This window comes from Telmatherina bonti, assembly GCF_933228915.1.
Source record: "Telmatherina bonti genome assembly, chromosome: 15".
Lineage (NCBI taxonomy): Eukaryota > Metazoa > Chordata > Actinopteri > Atheriniformes > Telmatherinidae > Telmatherina > Telmatherina bonti.
Genome location: NC_136613.1, coordinates 11,991,385 through 12,011,765, shown reverse-complemented (window position 1 = coordinate 12,011,765; position 20,381 = coordinate 11,991,385). Strand labels below are relative to the sequence as shown.

At 35.8% G+C, this 20,381-nt stretch overlaps 1 protein-coding gene across 1 annotated transcript; it reads left to right on the top strand.

Annotated features, from left to right (window-relative positions):
* Positions 1 to 11,611: 11,611 nt before the first annotated feature.
* On the top strand, positions 11,612 to 17,076 carry hpxa (hemopexin a; the record flags this gene model as incomplete). The annotated part of the gene is made up of 10 exons (XM_079254650.1): positions 11,612 to 11,670; positions 12,242 to 12,258; positions 12,364 to 12,441; positions 12,557 to 12,714; positions 13,046 to 13,199; positions 14,238 to 14,450; positions 14,755 to 14,850; positions 15,490 to 15,620; positions 15,702 to 15,843; positions 16,847 to 17,076. The coding sequence occupies 10 exons, from the start codon at positions 11,612 to 11,614 to the stop codon at positions 17,074 to 17,076; spliced, it is 1,278 nt and encodes a 425-aa protein (XP_079110776.1).
* Between the last annotated feature and the right edge of the window lie 3,305 nt (positions 17,077 to 20,381).

Here is a 20,381-nt window from a genome sequence, read left to right as displayed (position 1 = left end):
ACCACATTCATCCTTTTATAGCCATAACATATTATCTTCTGATGACTATTTCCAGCTGGATGATCAAATAAAAAAATCAAATCTTATCTATAAAACATAAACCTGATCCCAATCTTTCACATTCTCTCATACACACACACACACACACACACACACACACACACACACACACACACACACACACACACACACACACACACACACACACACACAGACACACATAGATGCAATAACCTTCTGTCTCTTCAACTGAATCTTATAATATACCAAGTCATGAAGTTTAATTCATCTCCATCTTAAAAATGAGATGCATTAAACCTCCACCATTACAGTCAGATCTCAGCTCGACAGAGCACCTTTTGAGATGTGGTGGAATGAGAAATTCTCATCATGGATGCAAAGCCAACAAATCAGTGGCTGTGTGATGCTATCATGTCAATATGGAGCAAAATATCTCAGGAACACCTTGCCGAATTTATGCCACGTATTTATATAGACAGTTCTGAAGGTAAAAGGCAGCTGGCAGCGTGTAGGCTCTTATTAGGCTCTTATTATCTTTAGACTCCTTTGCCTTCCTTTTTAAGCATCTAGATCCAGGTTTTGGGTCTTCCCTCTGATTTTCGATAATCTCAAACATAATAACACAGTTCTACTTGTAATAAAAACGACAGTGATTATGTGATTTAGGGGATAGTAGGGGTATTGGCATCATTCCTTTTTTCTGACTCTGTCATCAGTTTTGAAAAGGGCTTTTTAATTGGAGCTGAATGTAACACTTTTAAAAAATTCCAGACATTTTTGTCTGCGTGACTCTACATGATACATGAGTTCATGTTTGGTCGGATACAAAGCTATCATCATAAGAGACGGTTGAGACTTCTGATGAAAAAATTTGGAGAACCCAATCAAAGAATGTCAAAGCCTTCTGTGACAGCATTAACGTGACAATGCGAGGGCACACTGCCCTTCATTTCAAACAGCAGTACGCAGCTGATTCGGTCAGTTTGCAACTGTGCTTTAATGCCTGATAGAAATGAGCAAGAAAAACTCCCTGCCACACATACCAGCTACGACAGGACAGCCTGGCATTGGCACGAGGAAGACTGCTAAGTAAGCTAAGGACAACGGTTTCTAAGATGTTGTGCCCTCTCGCTGTCAGCTGCTGAAAGCAAAGTCCAGTTCGCTGGAAGACAAGGAGATGTGTTTTAGCAGGAAACCGATGACTGTTCAGAGGTAACTTGGCACTAGACTGTTAAGTTGTCGACATTCTTGTCATAACTTGTGGTATTCACGAAGTGTTCTAAACCTTGCATGCGGACTGTACAAACGCTGCAAGAAAGCCAAAGTCTTTCCTGACATGTTGACAATACAGAAAGCTTAGTAAAGTCAGATCCCTGCCGCACCTTTGTGGGAGTAGGCCAAGAAACTGCAAGACACTGCTTCCTCGTTCTTATAATGCTATTGGGTCTAAGTGAATACATGCTGAATGTTTATTTGGCACTTTCTCACAATGAATATAATTACTTTTTGAACAAGATAATACACTGCTGAACGATATGATCTATGCGATGATTCTGCCATATTGCGGTTAAAACTATGTCTCCCTGTCTGACCCAGATTTTGATGAGTGTGTATTTGTGCTGAGAGTAAAGACGTCAAGGAAAAAAAACAATTAACATTAACCTCAACATTGATTACAAAAATCTGGTTCCTTAATACAATGGCGTTTAACAAATGAGCGAACAAGACACTCTTGCAAAGCATTATATAAATAAATGAAGTTGCTAGGCAACCAGGGGAGACAATGCAGCATGTGAGGTGTTGTTATACCAAACTTCAACTAAAACCAAGAAATGCCATTTTTAGACACGCGTTCCACTGTATAAAAGAAAGAGGTGTTTCTGTAAATATACTTGTGTGCTACTTTACCAATAACTGATTGAGAAGGTTATAACATGTTTGCCTAACCTGTCTACTGGAGAGCACAACAAAGACTTGTCAGGAATGAGAGCAGCAGTTCGGTCGTAATGCGCCAGAACTGACTGAAAGCACAACCAAACCAAAAAGGTTCTGAGTTTTATGGAGACCCGGAGTTACCTTCAGAACAACATCGTGTGCATTGACTATTTCTTTTCTGTTGCTGCATTTATACAGCCAATAAGAATGCTGAGGTGACATTAAACCTGACAAAAGATGAAGGAACTATGCCTATTCATAAACAAATCTATAAACATCTATAAACATAGACTCAATAAATCTTGGCTTTCATTACTGGTTCGTTCCTCTGTGTTTAGCAGAGGTTAGCATAAAGAATTGTTGCTTTTATGTGCCTTGTACACAGTGCAGTACTTCCATTGTCTGGACAAATTTTTACGGTTATATTACAGGTGGTTCCTGTCAATGTAAAGAAAATGCATGCGCTGGATTTGGAGCTGAAACTGACCCTTTAAAGGAGCTGCAGAAACTACAACTGGTCATATTTCTTGTGGTTCATATACCTTCTATGTTAAGCTTGGTCACGTGTTGTAACTGACATGACTCATGCACAGCGCTCACTGGTTGTATTTATTGTAACACAGTTAATAAAAACATGATGGGGAACAAATCCCCTAACACTCTCCTCTCCTGAAGGGGAAAAAGCTCCAATAATATTGCATATTGTAATTTTGATCTACCCAAAATATTTGCTGGGTAATTTCCTCCACAGTGACGGAAAAACTCACTATATCTTCTGATTTGTTGGGAACCTTTTGTCAAGAACTCAAGTGTGAAAGGCTATTTAATATATATTTTCTGTATAAATCAACAGCAACACAAATACTGACTTACCTTTACAAACAAACACTTAATTAAATGTTTGTAAAGTGAGTTTTAGTGGTTGGTAAGATTATTACTTGAAACAACAAAACTTTTACTTTTCTTTTGTTAAAAACAGCAAATGAGAATGAAGAATTTGTTGCTAGTATCAGCGAAAATCACAAGTAGGCTAAGAAGAACATGAAAATATATTTTCTAAATGTTGACTTGTTCTTTTAAATGAACTTCAAAAATAAATAAATAAATGAATAAATGAAATTTTAAAAAGGTATTTGTCATTTAATATTCAGCATGGATTCAAATATGATTTTATGGAATATATGTTGGAATATATGGAATAGAATGAAGCCTATGGAAAAGCATTTATTTAACTATTTCTTGTTTAAGTCCTTTAAAAAAAATCCCTTTTCGTACAGCATACTTTTAAAAAAAAAATCAGGTCTCCAAGTTAGTACTGAAAAAAACCCATCAATAAATTAAATAAAAAATCAGTCAACCTTATTCCATGTATCCTTCCTGGTGGGCTATTTATCAGTCCAGCCAATCAGCAAAGGTGTGTCCAGGTACACACAGCTGCTGTCTGTCTCTCCACTCCAACAGCAATATTTCGTTCATTTATTCCTCCCACATCAGTAAACAAATCAATAATTCCCGCAAAACTATGAAAGGGACTAATCAGGCTTCGACAGTCGACGCCATTGTAAACAACAACAGAAACCGCTGCAAAGATTCCTGTTTACGACAAATGCTTTGTCTTAACAGCGACACTACCTCGAGTAAACAAAGAAGTTTCCTCACCAGAAAGTGTGGGCTCACCTGCCAGACACGCTCCCGGTCTCCGTCTCCCTCCTCGGTCCTCGGCACCGACACAACCCGCAGCACTTCACCGGATGTGTCCGTTTCCACGGTTCTTTAGCGTCACGTTCAAGCGGAATTTCTCTCTGCTGGTTAATCTTTTTCACTTTCACTTTTTTTTTTTCACGTTTTCACTTTCTTCTTTATTCCGCCTCAGAGGAGATCTGTTCCTCCTGTCCTGTTTCCATTCACTATTTTACAGGTGTGCTTGTTTTTAGGCTCACATTTACCACAGCAGACAAAAGAAAAAGTACTTAGGAACTCTGCTTAGGTTAATTGTGATCTAATATGTTTAAATAAAACAACGGCAAAAATAAATAAATAAATAAATAAATAAATAAATAAATAAATAAAGTATTTAAAAAAAGAAAGAAAAAAACCTTCTGATCAGATAACGAGTCTATGTTCTCCTGTACAAAATGAACATTTTTTTGTGACATGTTTACACTTTTATCACAGTATCACAGCTTATTTTAATGACTGGAAATGAAATATAATTCCCTAAACTTTATATATGTGTCATTTTTTCATAATTTAAAATCAACAATGCAGGTAAATGTTGACTTGCTTGAGAATACATTAATAAATGTACCTGTTATATTGTGTAAGCAATAATGAAAAATGTTCTTTGGCTTGTAAACCATGTATATTGTGTAAAAAATTCTTTGTTATTCTTACATTTTCTTCATTCACTAAATAGCTTCCACTGGTTTGAGATGTAACTAGCATTTGTTTCATACAAACTAGTTAAAGAGAATTTCAAACCAGTTATGTCCCACAATCACATGGGAGCTCACAGTGACATGAGAAATGACCTTTTAGCCTCTTAACCAATTCTTTACATTCTAACAAAACTGTACAAACTAACAAAAAGCAAACATGCCTTTTCTTAACCACTCATAAAACAACCATTTCCTTTCTTTTTATATTTTTTTGCTGAATGTTAATTAATAAGGACAAAAGCTAAGTGTCATCAGAGCCTCTTAAAACAAAAGCCATAGTCTTTCTTTGTTAGTAAAATGCTAAATATAACCATTTAAGTTGAAAAGCCCCTGCCAGTGTTTTCTTATTTATGGACTAATGAAGCCAAAGTTACATTTATTTCTGACGTGTGTGAGGTAATGCATGAAGTCACAGTGGCCTCTAGTGGATGTTTGTGGTAATGACACGGCTTCCGCCAAAACTCTTCAGATTCACCCAGTAACAACAATGATGCAGGCAGCTCACTACAGAACACATTCTGTCAAGTGTGAGAAAATAAAGACAGATATGATGTAAAGCAACTTTATTTAATAGAAGATGTCCAAGCAGCGGGACAGAAAACTCAAGCAATTTGCCTGAAAATTGTGAGACAATAATGAAAGTGAGAAATGAGAAGCGAATGGGCAGAAACCTGAGTAAATAAAACCCAATACACATAGAAAAGTTAAACAATTACCATCACTTACTAGAGGGATGGGCAACTCCGGCCATCGAAAGCCACAGTCCTACAAGTGTTCGGAGTTTCCCTGCTGCAACACACTTGACTCAGATCAATGACTGATTACAAAAACTTGTGAAGAGCTTGATGTCAAGTCAAGCCCTGGACAAGTTTGTTATTAAGTCTTAAAGGTATCAGGATGTGCTGCAACAGAAAAACTGAACTCTTGCAGGACTGCAGGCCTCGAGGACCAGAGTTGCTCAACCCTGACCTAGACAGAAGAAAATAGGGTTACAGTGAAGCTGTTGGAGGAAAAGTGATAATCAGTGATGAATCACAAATCAACATGATGCTGCTGAACTCGAGTTTGGTAAATCTTTACTATAACATTTAGTGTATAAAGATGAGTGCATGTAGAAAAAAAGCAAATTTACATGTAAAAAACTGGCTTTTAGCCTGTCACCCTGTCTTTCTGCTGAAAAAAAGGCTACTGCTCAATAAAAATTATATTATTGCTCTTTAACTTAAAATAATTCAAACAAGTAAACAAGCTGCAAAACTGTGACAAATGTATTTCAAACTCCAACTAACCAAGAAGAAAAAAGTTATTTTAATATGTCTATCGAATACACATCCTCTAAGAAAGGTACTGAAAACAAAACAGTTTTACATTATAGGACTAATATTTTCCCTTATAAAAAATACACAGGAGGAATATTTTTATACAATTTGCCAGTTTGGATGGTATCGAAGACAGCGGTGTTATCTGCTGCATTTCTGTTGTTTTCACTGACAATGCTGAACTGGCCTGATCTTAGATCAGTGGCCGTCATTGATATTCTTGAACAAACAAAATGAATGCCATGGGTTATCTTTGCTTGTCTGAGCAGCACAGAGACAAACAAGTTCATGGTTTTGAGGTTAAGCGGATCTTTTTAACAGGATGATTGCATTTAGAATCATGGATATTATATTTGAGGAGATGAGCAAGAACCACATTTTTAGTACTCACACCCTTTTTGTGTGCATGTGAGTTCTGTGAGTTCTTGGAAAGTTAGAATATAACTGAATGATGCCAGCAAGGATTAGAGATCGAGCAGCTGACATACAGTATCAGAGTTTATGTAAGCTGTCCAGTGTAAAGATGTGAAATCCCTGTAATTGTTCTGTTGTGGAAAAACAGGTTTGAGAAAAGTACACAAACACACACACACACACACACACACACACACACACACGCACACACGCGCGCACACACACACACATACTGGTTTTCTATTCACTTTTAGCCTCGCTCCACCTTCTGATTGTGTATTTTAGGAATTTATTTTAAGATTATTTTATTTGTTTTTATTGGCTGCGTAGTCCTCTCTGAGCTGGGTTCTGTTTATTTGCCTCAGATCAGCTGATCAATGGTTTCTGGTGGTTCTGAGGTCCAGGCAGAAGCACAGAAAGGACGGAGCCTTTGCAGCTGCAGCTCCAAGGCTCTGGGATTTTTGCTGCTGCATGTTGAAGAACCACCATCGCTGTTCATTTTAAAAAACCTTGGTGAAAAATTATTTTTATCTCCTGGCCTTTGACTCAGATTCCTGTTATATTGCTTTGTTTTTTATTGTTATACCGTTTTTATTGTGCTTTTTAATGGTTTTTATTATTCTTGCGTTGCGTTTTAGCAGTTTTGATTTTTTTTTCTGTGTTGTGTTCAGCACTTTGCTTCAGCTTTTGTTGTGTTAAGGTGCATTCACCATCAATAAAGTTGAGAAGAGAAATTAAATACAACCCATATTGACATCCAGTAAGGCCCCTAAGTGGTAGAGATGGGTTTTACCTTTTTGTTTCTAAGGTTCATGTCTTAAAAAGTTTGGATTCTGGCTTGGTGAGTTTTATTTTCTGTGAAATCTGTTTAATTTTTAGTCTTTGATTTTAGTCCGCCTTGAGTTTGGATTTTTCTGCTGTTTTTCATTTCACTCTTAATCCTGTTGTCTTTTCCTCACTTGATCACCAAGGTGTCTGCTTCTTGTTCTCATTTCCCATATCTATTCTGATCACCGCCTATCTGTTTATACAGGCTACCGCATCACCTTTCTTTTTTTTTTCTTTTCTTTTTTTAAAAAAATAGATCTATGTTGTAGCCCTCCATGCAAGCCAGTCACGTTTTGCACCACATATTTGTTTCACTTTTCAGTTCCTGCTGAGTCAGTGCCCTTAGTCTGTTTTTCACTTATTACAATTTAGTGGGTTTTTTAAAAAATTTTTTTATTATTATTTGCATATCTTTTTTTTTTATTTTTTATTTTTTTAGATATTTTGTAACTCTGACATCTGCCATTTAAGTCATGCATTTGGACCCTTTACTCACTTCATGAACTGTGACATATTAACCCTCCAGTTGAATGAAAGGGTGATGATTGCTTCCCCTTTTGTGAAAAAAGCACACACACAGGTGGAGGAGTTTTATATGACTTGCACATTTGGATCGTATCGAGGATCTGTGGTATCATTCATGTGTTCTCTGTCTGAAGTTTAGTGCTTGTGAAATATAAAAATATCACCCACAGTTGAAAAGAGAATAGAAACTGTTCAGAAACACAAGCGTGGTAGGTTGTCATTAAAACTAACAGTTTTAGTCGGCACTGTGCTCAGTTTAATCATTGTTGTACTATGGAGACAAATATTTGATTGTGCAGAACACACTCCCAAATCCTCCCCTGCTGTTGCAGTTTGTTCCAAAGAACTTTGTCAGCAGATTGATTTTCTTTGTGGATACGTGGGACCTCTCTGATTTTATAATTGTGTGGGTGTGTGTGGAGGTGTTTGCAGTGATGTTTTGAATGAAACGTGAACTTGTAAGATTTACAGAAATAGAAGTATGGCAACATTTTCATAGGTTAGTAATATATTTTTAAAGTTAAAGCAATCATTACTGTTCACTGGAAAACTCTTGATGATTTGAATTGAAATAAAATGATATTTTTCTCCCAGAGAGGAATTTAAAAATAAAGTTGGCAGCGTAACAAATCAGCTTTTATTACATGAACTGACATGACTTCTGGTTTTAATGGCAGCCATGTTTAGCAAATGAGGAACTTCTGTTTTATGGATGTGCTTGCAAACTGAAGCCCCACTTTGTGCTTTTGAATCTTATTAAAGGTTTAAATTTTATGATGGATTTTCTTTATTAAATAGAAAATCCTGAAACATGCTAGCTTGTCAGCTCAGTTCCACAGGGAAACCTGTAGTACAGGCATCTTGTCAACATGTAAATTCAGTGCCCCAAATACCAATATATTTGTTCATTATTCAACACAAACATGTGCATTTTGCCTTCAATCACTTTTTATTACTATGGTTGCCATGCTTTCATTTTTTCATATTGTCGAGCAGTAAACAACTGGGATTGACTCCAAAGTTGGAAAATAAAAAAATATTCAACAATGTTGCTACTGGACAGAGGCTCCTTTGCTTGCAACACTCTGCAGGATCTCTTTGCCAGCATTTCCAATATTACAGTTGATTCACTTTTACATTACATTTACGTTACAGATAAACATAAAAATATGTGATATCTTTAGAGATGTAAACATTTAACATTTTTTTACTATTTAAACATCTGAGTTTCACATAATGTAAATCATTAGCATGTTTTGTAGGCCAGAAAGCAAATATATGGATCTATTTTTTATCTATTTAGCTTTTATTATAAAAATAAATTCATTTTTTAGGTGTGGACCAAAGTTAAAATTAAACTTTCTGCTGTGCGACCAGATCAGATTTGCTTTACAGTTTTAAAAAATACACCACAGTTTTGCTACAAATTCATTTTACACTTGCAGCTTCTTCCTTTTCAAATAACCAAACAGATTTCAGGAGTTTTGACACATGACAGACGCTTTGTTTCACATTACAATCAGTTTGACAAACTTCAATTTGAAACTGGGAAAGTGATGTTTGATTTTTGTACTTGGGAATATATATAAATAACAACCTGCTTAAATTAATGCTGAGACTCTGCACTTGAAACAAGTGTTTATTACAACATTTCAGATGGAAAGTGTTGAAATATCAGGTGACCAAATGCATCTTTTGGGAAGAACTCATAATGATTTGTGCAGCTGCAGAATATTTAACCTTAAAATCCCTCTTTTTTGCAAAGAGATTTACATAACAGACTCATCTGATTCCATGAGCCAAACAAAAGGAGCCTCAGATATTGTGGCAACTGTACGTGCACAACGTGACATACTTGGATGCTTGTATGCGTCAGTCAAGGTAAAGGCCTTAGCCCCAGTTACTAATTGCATGGACCTCTTGCAGCAGTGTTGCTCAACAGTAAAGTTTGTGTAGTTTTGCTCCCTCTACACAATATTCAGTAGCCAGAAAGCCATTTAAACAGTCACTCTACTAACAATTTTGATCTGGTAAGAAACCTTTAACACAAAGAAGCTCATATTCACAATTAAATTACTGGAGAGAGGCCAAAGCGAAAGTACACATAGTTAGTGGTCAAGTTGATGATTCAGCTTGTGTGACATGAGAAGACATATGAGGATCTAAGAAAATGAGGATCTTGGGAAAGGCTAGTTAGTTTCCAGGTGGAAAGAACAGACCTCCATGGCTGAATAATACAAGAAATCTGAAAAGGAGTTGTGGTATGGTGCTGCTTGCACAAAAAAACTTCTGAATCTCTGCTGCTGCTAAAAACTAAACAAATTAAATAAGAAAAACATGAAGGTTTGTCTTTAAAATTTACATTTAATAAATTTTTGTAGTTATTTTTGATTGTTTTAAATTCATTATTGACCAACTAACTTTATCATAATTGCTAGAGATTGTTCAGTATGTCACGTTATTTATTTTCAGCTGTAAGTCTTTGGTAATAATTAGAAGACTTAATAGAGCATTATGTGCTCATCCATATAACCTCATAACAGGAATAAGGTATAGTATTGTCTCTATGATATATTTTTCTTATCTGATGGATAAATCTGACTTCTTAGAAGTTGAATATACTGTAGGCAAAACTGTTTGAGTCCATCAGAGTCTACAAGAGTCAGCTGAAATACTTTACAAATCCTTTCCTTTATAAGTACATTTTAAAACAAAGAGGATTTATCACCAAAGTGCTATTCAACCTAAATCTAGAAAATTAGCAACAATCAGTTCATTTTGGCCATGCAAGCCTGATTTGTAGTGTGCATGCATCAAGTATATAATTACCCAATTGTCACTGGGTACAATAAAAGGAAAAGCTAGCACTTTTATGAAAATACAAAGCAGTAGTTGGATGTACTTTCAGTATGTTTCTTTGTCCATATCTGAATGAAGAACCACTAAGAGTCACGCCCAAATGTCAGGAGACCTAATGAAGAAACATCCCTAAATTGGATTTATTGTCATCAACATGAACCAGACTAGGTAAATTCTTCAAACATCTGAAATAACCACGGTGAGCATTAGAATTCACTGTACTGATACACAAATCCTGTGTTTTTTTTGTTTTTTTTTGCAAATATTTATTTTTTCAAGTATAGAAAGAATGAGTCTTTAAATATAATCACATGGAGGTTGCACAAAATTCCAGTCTTTTATTTACTAAAGAGTGTAACAAATAATGAGGCCAATATTTAATCACTGTCAATGTTTACTTCTCTGACGTTATGCAACAGCTGTTTCGAGGATTGTAAAGTGCAGCTATCAGCAGTTTTTATTTATTTTTGTGAGGGTAGTTACCCCACACAGTTAGAGCAGGTCCAGCTCTGGCAGACTTCTGGAATGTTCTGCAAAATATTTACTACAGATCAGGGCACAAAATTTAAGTGGGACGCACTTAATAATTGAAAGTATTATCAAATAAAAGGTCTGGATAGATTTCATGTTTTAAGCACAGTTGGTAATTAATACATTTATTTATTTAAAATGATACAGAAATAGTTCAGAATTTAGAACTTGCTAACTTGCTAACTGCTAACTAGTTCCTTGTTTAACTCTTTATACACACATTATATATATATATATATATATATATATATATATATATATATATATATATATATATATATATATATATATATATATATATATATATATATATATATGTGTGTGTGTGTGTGTGTGTGTGTGTGTGTGTGTGTGTGTGTGTGTATGCTATCTAATATCACACTGATCAATCCTGTGAAAGTATTCTTTGATCAGTTGTCAAAAAAACATTTGCATGTATGAGACAACATGTGTCATCAAGGATACAAGATATACATCTATTGATTTTCATGGTGGAAGCAGAGTTCTCTAAATTCTATGAATCTGCTGTGCCAGGATGAAACAAAACCAGGGTAGAGCTCTGAGGGGCACATCTCTGGGGAACGTCAAATACTTTGGGCGTCTGTGATAAACTCTTCATTTCTGCACCTTGTCCTTAACTCCCTCCTTTGGTACCCAACGTGACACAGCCATATAAAAAGATGCAGCAGATGCAGCCACAGTACCTTTTTCCAGCTCTCCTGGACCAGAGAACAGCTCATCATGAAGCTGCTCGCTCACACCCTGTGTCTCTGCCTAGCCTTTGCTCTGTCATGGGCTCAGTAAGTAGTTTCACTTCTAACATCAAGGAAAACCCATCTTTGTGTGTTTTCTCCATCCTATGCAGCTGTTGGCAAACTTTTATCTTGCTTATGTTATGTAATACACAGCTTTGGAGCTTCAATTATGTCATGTAAAGTGCATGTTTGAAAAGCTAATTTTTTATTACTGTACTCTTTAGCTAACCCTAAATGAACTCAACAAAAATCCAAAAAGGTTTCTAAACTATTTCTTTTTTACTTTAGGAAGAAATAAAGAAAAAAAAATGGCCAAACCTTAACATTAAGTTAAAACATTTAGTTGAGATTTTTGCATTTCAATCATTTTTCTACGCTAACAGCTCAACCTCAACTCAACATTATTCATATAACCCTTTAAAACAACCACCATTGATAAAAAATGCTGTACACAGCATGACAAATTTTATTTGAATTTATAGTTAAGTTGCTAATAAAGCAACTATGTAGATGTCAATTCAAATACAAAGTTTAATTTCAAATTTGGGGCCAAATGAAAGCATACATAAGGAGCAGATCTGAAATGATGTTTTTTCCTTTTGTTCCGTTCAAACAGGGATAAACATGCGCATGGTAAGTTATTGAAAAGCACATTTTTGATAAGAAAGAAACTATCATCTTACATGTTACCTGTTAAGAGACAATCTTATTTTAAATCATGACCTTGTTATTTTGCAGCCGTTCTTGACCGCTGTGAAGGCATTGAGATGGACGCTGTTGCCGTGAATGAAGAGGGGATTCCTTACTTTTTCAAGGGTAAGTAATGAAAAAGCATCTTGTTGCTCTACATAAAGCTTCACTTCTCTTCATGAATATATGCTATTCTCTTTCGCAATATGCTCATGTAATAAATACATGCTTTTCTTTTTAGGTGACCACCTGTTCAAGGGCTTCCATGGCAAAGCAGAGCTGTCCAACGAGTCTTTTGCAGAGTTGGATGACCATCACCACCTGGGCCATGTAGAGGATGCTTTCCGTATGCACTATGAGGATGATCCCACCCACCACGACCGCATGTTCTTCTTCCTGGTATGGTTAAAAAAAAAAAAAAAAAAGTAGTAGAGTGTCACCAGTATATGTGATTTCCTGTATTTGTGAGAATAATGGTGAGAGGTTTAAAAAAAATGGCATCCAGGAAGGTGACAGTTGTATTGTAAAATGACATTACATGTATATAAGCCCAACCCATGATGACTTTACCATTTAACCCTTTTCTATCTCATTCAGGGGATGTTGCGGCTTGTTAAAAGACAGACTTGGAAATCATATGAAGCCATAGATTAAACAGTTTCTGTGATTTTCCAGGAAAAGCAAGACATCATCTCAGTTTTAACTTTATATTTATGAAAATTTACCACAGGATCATATGGTGTTCAGCTATTACCAACACAAGCTGGAGGATGGATACCCCAAGAACATCTCCGAAGTCTTCCCTGGAATTCCCGACCACTTGGATGCTGCTGTGGAGTGTCCCAAACCAGAGTGTGATGAAGATTCTGTCATCTTCTTCAAGGGTAAGTGTGTGTCAGGCTTTGTTGGTCTGGGCCCACTGGGGCCTGTTCCTCCTGACTGTGGGGGACTCTGGCTGGGGCCACCCCTCCACCTCCTGAGTGGGTGCATGGCTGGCTCCGGAGTTGGGCGGTTGGGAAATGTGCTTGGGGGTGGCTGCCGCTTCCCAGGTCTCGGGGTCCTCCTGGCCTGCCACTTACCTTTGTGTGGGCGGGGTTACATTGGCATGATCACTCTTCTCTGAACACGTTCCACTCTGTTTGTTCTGCATGTGACACAGTCACTGAGTCGCCCTGTAGGTTTATTTTCTAACAGCAGCGAGTTTTCTTTCTATCTCTCTGATTTAGCTTGTTAATTTCTGGTTCTCCTGACACTGATGTTTTCTTCGTCCTCCTGCAGGGAGAACAGGACTCCAATGTGTATATGTGAATAGGTGCATGTATATGTGTATATATAGGTGGGTGTATATGTATGCTTATGTATTTGCATATGTATGTAGGTTGTTATCTCTTTCTCTCTCTCTTTTTCTCTCTATTGGGTGTTTTTTTTTTGTTTGTTTTCTTTCCTTTTTGATTCTCTTTCTGTCCCTTTTCTATCCTCTCCGGTCCAACAATGCAAACAATTACGCAAAATAAATAGAAAAATAAAATAAGAATCCAGAATATCAAGGGGAGCATTATATATTATATATTATAGATAAAATTCTCCCCTTGGCAAAGTAAATTAGCTCAGCAGAGCACAGCATCCAGGAAATAATTCTGCTCGCTTAAATGCTGGACAAGACAAGAACTGTTTCAAAGTAGCCATAAATGCTGCATTTATCTCTGTTTAAGTTTCCCTCAAGTTAAGATATTTTCATGGTAGATGTTGTACATATCTACATACAACCAATGTGCACAAAAAATCTGCAGTAAATTTGAATTCAGTATGAAATTAGAGTGCTGGCTATTGGATGCTATAATTCAGACTCATATTGTTAATACAGCCTCCAAGGTTGGACAGCATCCCCTTAAAATCTAAAACTGTATTTACTTCTTCTGTAGGAGACGAAATTTACCACTACACAGTTAAAACCAAGGCTGTAGATGAGAAAGAGTTCAAGTCCATGCCAAACTGCACGTCTGCTTTCCGCTTCATGGAGCACTACTACTGCTTCCACGGACACAGGTTCTCCAAGTTTGAGCCAAAGACTGGTGAGGTGCATGACAAACATCAAAGAGAGGCACGTGACTACTTCATGAGGTGCTCCAAGTTCAGTAAGTTTGACAGTAACATCAAAATGATAAAAACGTGCTCCTCTCACACATTAAACTGTTTACACTGTTCATTCCCTCCATTATCCCCCTTTTCGTGTGGATAAAAACAGCATGTGTTTCTTTAATGTCAAAGAATTTAGTTTTAAATCTTCTAAGTATGACAGGAAGACACAAGTTCACAGTAGTCACAGGCTACCTGAGAAAAAACAATCCCAGCTCAGTCTGCACGTGTTTGAGTTACTTTTAAAATGCAGATGATAATAATGAATACATATTTAATTCTGACTTTGTGTTTGCTTTTCAGGTGAAGAGAGCGACCATTTGGAAAGAGAGCGCTGCAGCCGTGTGCACCTGGATGCCATCACATCGGACGATGCTGGAAACATGTATGCCTTCAGAGGTGAGATATAACAACAGGGTACACTAAATTGGGATATTTAAATAGTCAGTAGCAGTCTACAGATTAAACAAATGGAATATGGTTTGTTAATTACACAGTCAGCGTTGCTCATTTATCAAAATGAGCAAACAACAGTAACAGTGCTTTCATTTCCATATCAGTCGCTGGTTAGTACTGATCAACTCCTTGTTCTTTTATTTTTGCCACAAATTCAACAATGAAATATTTTTGAGCGAAAAATTAACAGCATCAAATTAAATTCCTGTTCAAACTCCTTTCCATCTATAGTTTTTCTAAACCAACCTTAACATTTTACAATAAGATGTTTTAAATATGCAGCTATGTACAAATGATTGAGTCTGTGTGATTAAAACATAACTTTACACACAATTTTTTTTATTGGTCAACAGATAGTTTAATATATATTAGTTAAATTTTGTCCCACTATCTAAATGAGACATGTACTCTTCAATTAGTTCCCACTTTCTGGCCCAGCAGAGTTGGTAAAACTTGTTTTTTCCTGTATTGATTCTCTTTGTCAAAGTGTTAGTATTGTTTGACTCTAAAGAGATAAACAATTTGCCTTGTTGACCTTATCACCACATGTTTGTATGCTGTATGTATTCCCATGTTTTGCAGGCCACCATTTCATCCGTAAAGACGAGGGCAGTGACGAACTAAAAGCTGACACCATCGAGAGTGCCTTTAAAGAACTGCACAGTGAGGTTGATGCTGTTTTCTCTTATCAGGATCATCTCTACATGATCAAGGTAAATATAAATAACAGCTGTACTGATGTTGTCATTGACTCCATTTGTGAGCCAAAATACACAGTTTTTTTTTCTCTCCAGGATGACCAAATATTTGTTTACAAAGTTGGTGAGCCACACACCCACCTGGAAGGTTACCCTAAGCCTGTAGAAGAAGAGCTGGGCATGAAAGGCCCCATTGATGCTGCATTTGCCTGCAAGGATACTGTTCACATCATTAAAGGTATAAACAAATTCAAAGACTGATTCGGCTAACAGTCCATGAATCACATTGAGATTATTTTTGTTTGGAAGCACGCTCACTCAGAGTGAAAGGTTTCTGAGCATGAATACTTATCTCATTTATCACTTTTGATGAAATTGTTGCACCTATTCTTTTTTTCAAAAGTAAAATGTAGACAGAACTGCAACCCTTCAGCAACTTCAGCTTAAAACATAAACATCCATATTTTTTCACATATCTGAACAAAATTAGAAAATGGTTGATGTTTTATTTTTGTCGTAGGCCTAAGGCTGGCCCTTATCTTTTAAAGCTTTATTGACAGATACTGCAGATATACAAGTAACACTGCGCAACCAGTTTTTATCTTTACTTTTATGGAAGTCATTATCATATTTTTATCACATTTTCAAAGTTCACCTTTGAAAATATTTGTCTTTAAATTCTGTAAAGAATTGAGTGAAGCTGCACTAAAACTTGACTTGCTAACTAATGCTAACAGCTTAACACAGTTTAGCTTAGCCACCTTAAATCACAAAATACAGTCTTGTTAAGCTATCTTGTTGCAGAAACTGTTTCTAAAACAGTGTTTATGCTACTCATTCTTATTTATGCTAAAGCTGAAGCCACAGTTAAACTTACTAGCTAATGTTAGCAATTAGCTTAAACCAGCTGTGCTGGGCATTCTTAAAGGACAACGACTTGCTGAGTTATATAATTGACATTAAAGTTTCTAGAGCAGTCTTTTCTAATATATGTACTGCTGTTGCACTACAAAAAAATATTATTCAAAAAGCTTTAAAAAAAGTACTCCCAAAGGTAGTTTTTTAATCAAAAAGCTCTCACAATTTGAATTAGGTTGTTTTTCTTTCTTTCTTTTTTTAAATGTTATTTTAGTTGTGTTTAGATACCAAATCATGGTACAATGGGAGTTTTTTTTTTTTTCAGAAATGAGATAACTTGTACATTGTTATCAACCTGAGTCTAACTGCCTCTTGTCCTCCAGATCAGAATATGTACGATGTGGATATGAAGGCAAGCCCTCGGGTTGCAGGCAATCAACAACCAGTTTCTCTCTTCAAGAAGGTGGATTCTGCCATGTGCAGTCCTACAGGAATTAAAGTGATCATAGGAAACCACTGGTATCACTTTGAGAGCCCCATGGTGCTTGCTGCAGCCAGGGCCCTACCTGAGCAGCATAGGGTGTCTCTGGAGCTGTTTGGCTGTGATCATTAAGAGGCTTTCTTGACTGAACTGAGTGGATGGTGCAGGATGTCACATACAACACAATGAAACATGGAAAAACAAGAGCACTGAAAACGTCTGGCAGAAGGCCCCACACAAAGTCACTAAACTTTTGATTACATGCTCTGACTGATGACAGGTTGCCTTCTTCATCTTACCTCAATTTTGTTTTTTTTCTGGAGGGGAATTTACATGTCATTATTACGTACTATGGTCCTCTGTGCAAAGCATGCTATGAAAAAAAAAAAAAAAAAAAAAGATATGACGTGTTTTTCTATGGTTCATTTTGCACAGTGTTGTTGTGAATAAAAAAAAATTGTGGTGACTAATATGGCAAAGCATGTCTTTTGTTCATTCTTAGAAAGTTTTTTTGTGCTAATTTATTTTTTGTTCTCAATCATTTCCTGGAAAGCTTTCCAGACGTTACAATTAAATCGGATTATACACTTATGGGAGAACTTTAAACTTGTTTTAAAAAAATATTTTTCTAATACATTATTAATACATTTATTATTACTAAAAACATGCGTTTTTAGTTACAGAGTGTACAGCAACAACACAAATAACAACACATAAAAGAACATTGCTGAAGCTTAAGAATAGGTAAACTAATTTGTAAAATAAGTAAATGTTCAGGTTATTCATAAGTGTTTATGACTCTACATATTTATTATAAATGTAATAATAAACAAGTAACACCATATTAATTTATACTCATCTGAAAAGTTTCTAAATAGTATTGTCCACATTCCTTTGCTGAATTAGTTTGCATTAATGTTTGGAGGTTGTAATTATAATTTAAATCAAGTGGAAATTTAGTGTCTCAGTCTTTAATAACGTTTAATAATAACTGTTACTTTTCCTTATGGTGTGCTTTGTATTACAAAAAGCCATTTAAAGTAAAGCTTCCATGTCTATTTCTAAAAAATTTAACACAAGTTATGGTTAAAGCGGCATAAATAGAGATTTTCCCCTATAGAGGGTGCCAGAGTTCCACTTTAAGAGCTGACCATAATAGTAAAACTTTTGCTTCTTATTTTCTGTAACTCTGCTTTGTTTTATTAAGAAGTGAAGACATTGTTTGGCCAGTGCACATGTGACATCATCCTATATGGAGTATACAGAGAATAAGATCGGATGTAACTACAGGGAGCGTACATGCCAGCCTGAAATTAGGAGAGAGTAAATTCTTCTTCAGAATCTCCCGCAGACCCAATTGCAGGTGGGAGAAACATAAAAATTAGAGGACAGAAATCTGTTGTTTTATAACTGGTGAACAAATCCTAAGAAAAAAATAGTCAAAGTGTGTCACAGAAAAATGCATTGCTCTGAAAGTTTTTAACTTTCGGTGCAGTGCTAAAAGAAATAGAAATATGCTGGAAATTTTGGGGTTCCAGACCTGTAGTGCAACATGCAGTTCAAAATGAGGCAATGGAATGATGTCAGCATCATGATGGGACTGACGTCCCTGATAACAGCACGCTTCATTGGGCACACAATCCCTTACTTCACCCAACGGCATGCTGTGATGACAATGGTAGGGGAAACACTGAGTCCCTTCACTTGCCTTGATATGATGCCACAATCAACTACTGAGACTGCCAAGCCATTAACACACCAACATCAAAACTGGGTAATGTGTCTAATGAGAGGAACAATCCTGAACAGAAAAAAGCTTTAGTTTATTTAGTAATTAAATTAAAACATTAATACTAAGTCATGAATGGACAGTGATGTACAGGACAGGCAAACTGCATGACCCAAGTGAAAAAAACAAAAAGAGTATTATATATATATACATACATTAATATATATATATATATATATATATATATATATATATATATATATATATATATATATATATATATATATATATATATATATATACATATATACATATTGCATTTTGCCTATTCTGTTCAAGCAATGTTTTCCTCTCCTTAGAATTTGAAAAGTCTGAACACCTTTTATCATGGCTGCTATTAGACTGCGTTACTCAGCAAAGTTTATTCAGCAAAGTAGACTATTTAATTAGGTTTAATAAACATTTTTATCTACTAGTTGTGGAAAATATGACAGAAGAAATTAGAACAGTGTCTTTTAGTGGGATAAAGTCTGCAATGAAGGGTTTTTGGTGTGGTTAAATTTGAATGCTCAATAGTGAGCAATTGGTTGACATCTATGCTGCTCTTGTCTGCTCGTGTTAGCAGTAAGAATAAAGCTTAATAACTTACCATGTTAATATTTACATCATTCCATATTACCATGTTGCAACATGGTTACTGCATGCACTATTTTTATGCTGTAGGACATTTGCTCATTTTTGCTTGAATAAAAACACCAAGATGTTTGTCTGTTTTGAAGGTTGAAACAAATTAAAAGTGATGTACAGACAATATACACTGGATGGCTTTAAATAAACCACTGTGATCATCTCTTGCACCCTTAAAGGAAAGAGCTGATGGAGCATGCTAACACTAGATTTTGATAGCTGGTGCTAATGTTTGCAGCTACCGTTTGATGTGAATTTCTTATTCTTTGAAAATGCTTTGTAAACAAATAAAACTCCTCAATGTCTCAACCATGAAGTAACTTAAACAAATCTTCTGTAGATGTCAAGAGGAATAATCTTTGATATTGTATAAAGTTGTCTGGTGAGGCAGGAAACATTTTGTGGTAAAATTACAATGCAACTTTCTTTTTCTTTTCTTAAACAAAATGCATGTAAGCTTTGGCATTAAGGACACCATGACTCTAAAAACATTATTTCGATGAGTACTTTGTGTAAACTTGGCATAATCTCTTTACTTTTGTCAAATGTCCATATGTTTAGTGTGCTGATGTTTCATTTATCTTTGCTGCTAATGCTTGTATAGAATGAGACAATACACATCAAAAAGATTACATTGTGCAGACATTGCATAATTTTATGCAAGTGTTATACAAGCAAATAACTATAACAGTTTCTCGGGAATTTTATAATCTTTTGTTTCATTTTCTGTGCCAACGGCTTCCATGTGGGGCCAAAGTTGGTATCCACAGTCATTGCAGCCGTATTCCTGATTCAGGACTAAATGCAGTTTAAACATTTTCTCATTTTTAACTAATACAATAGATAATATTTGGATTTTAATTGACTTTTGAGTTAAACTAAAGCTGCACTTTGATACTTTAATACACACAACCTGCGCTGGTTGCAAAACATTCAGAGTAGAGGATGCACAACTTTCCAGTTACGAACAGTCACCTCTGGTTCCTCTGACCTGTTTTATTTTGTCCTCAGTGACTTTCAC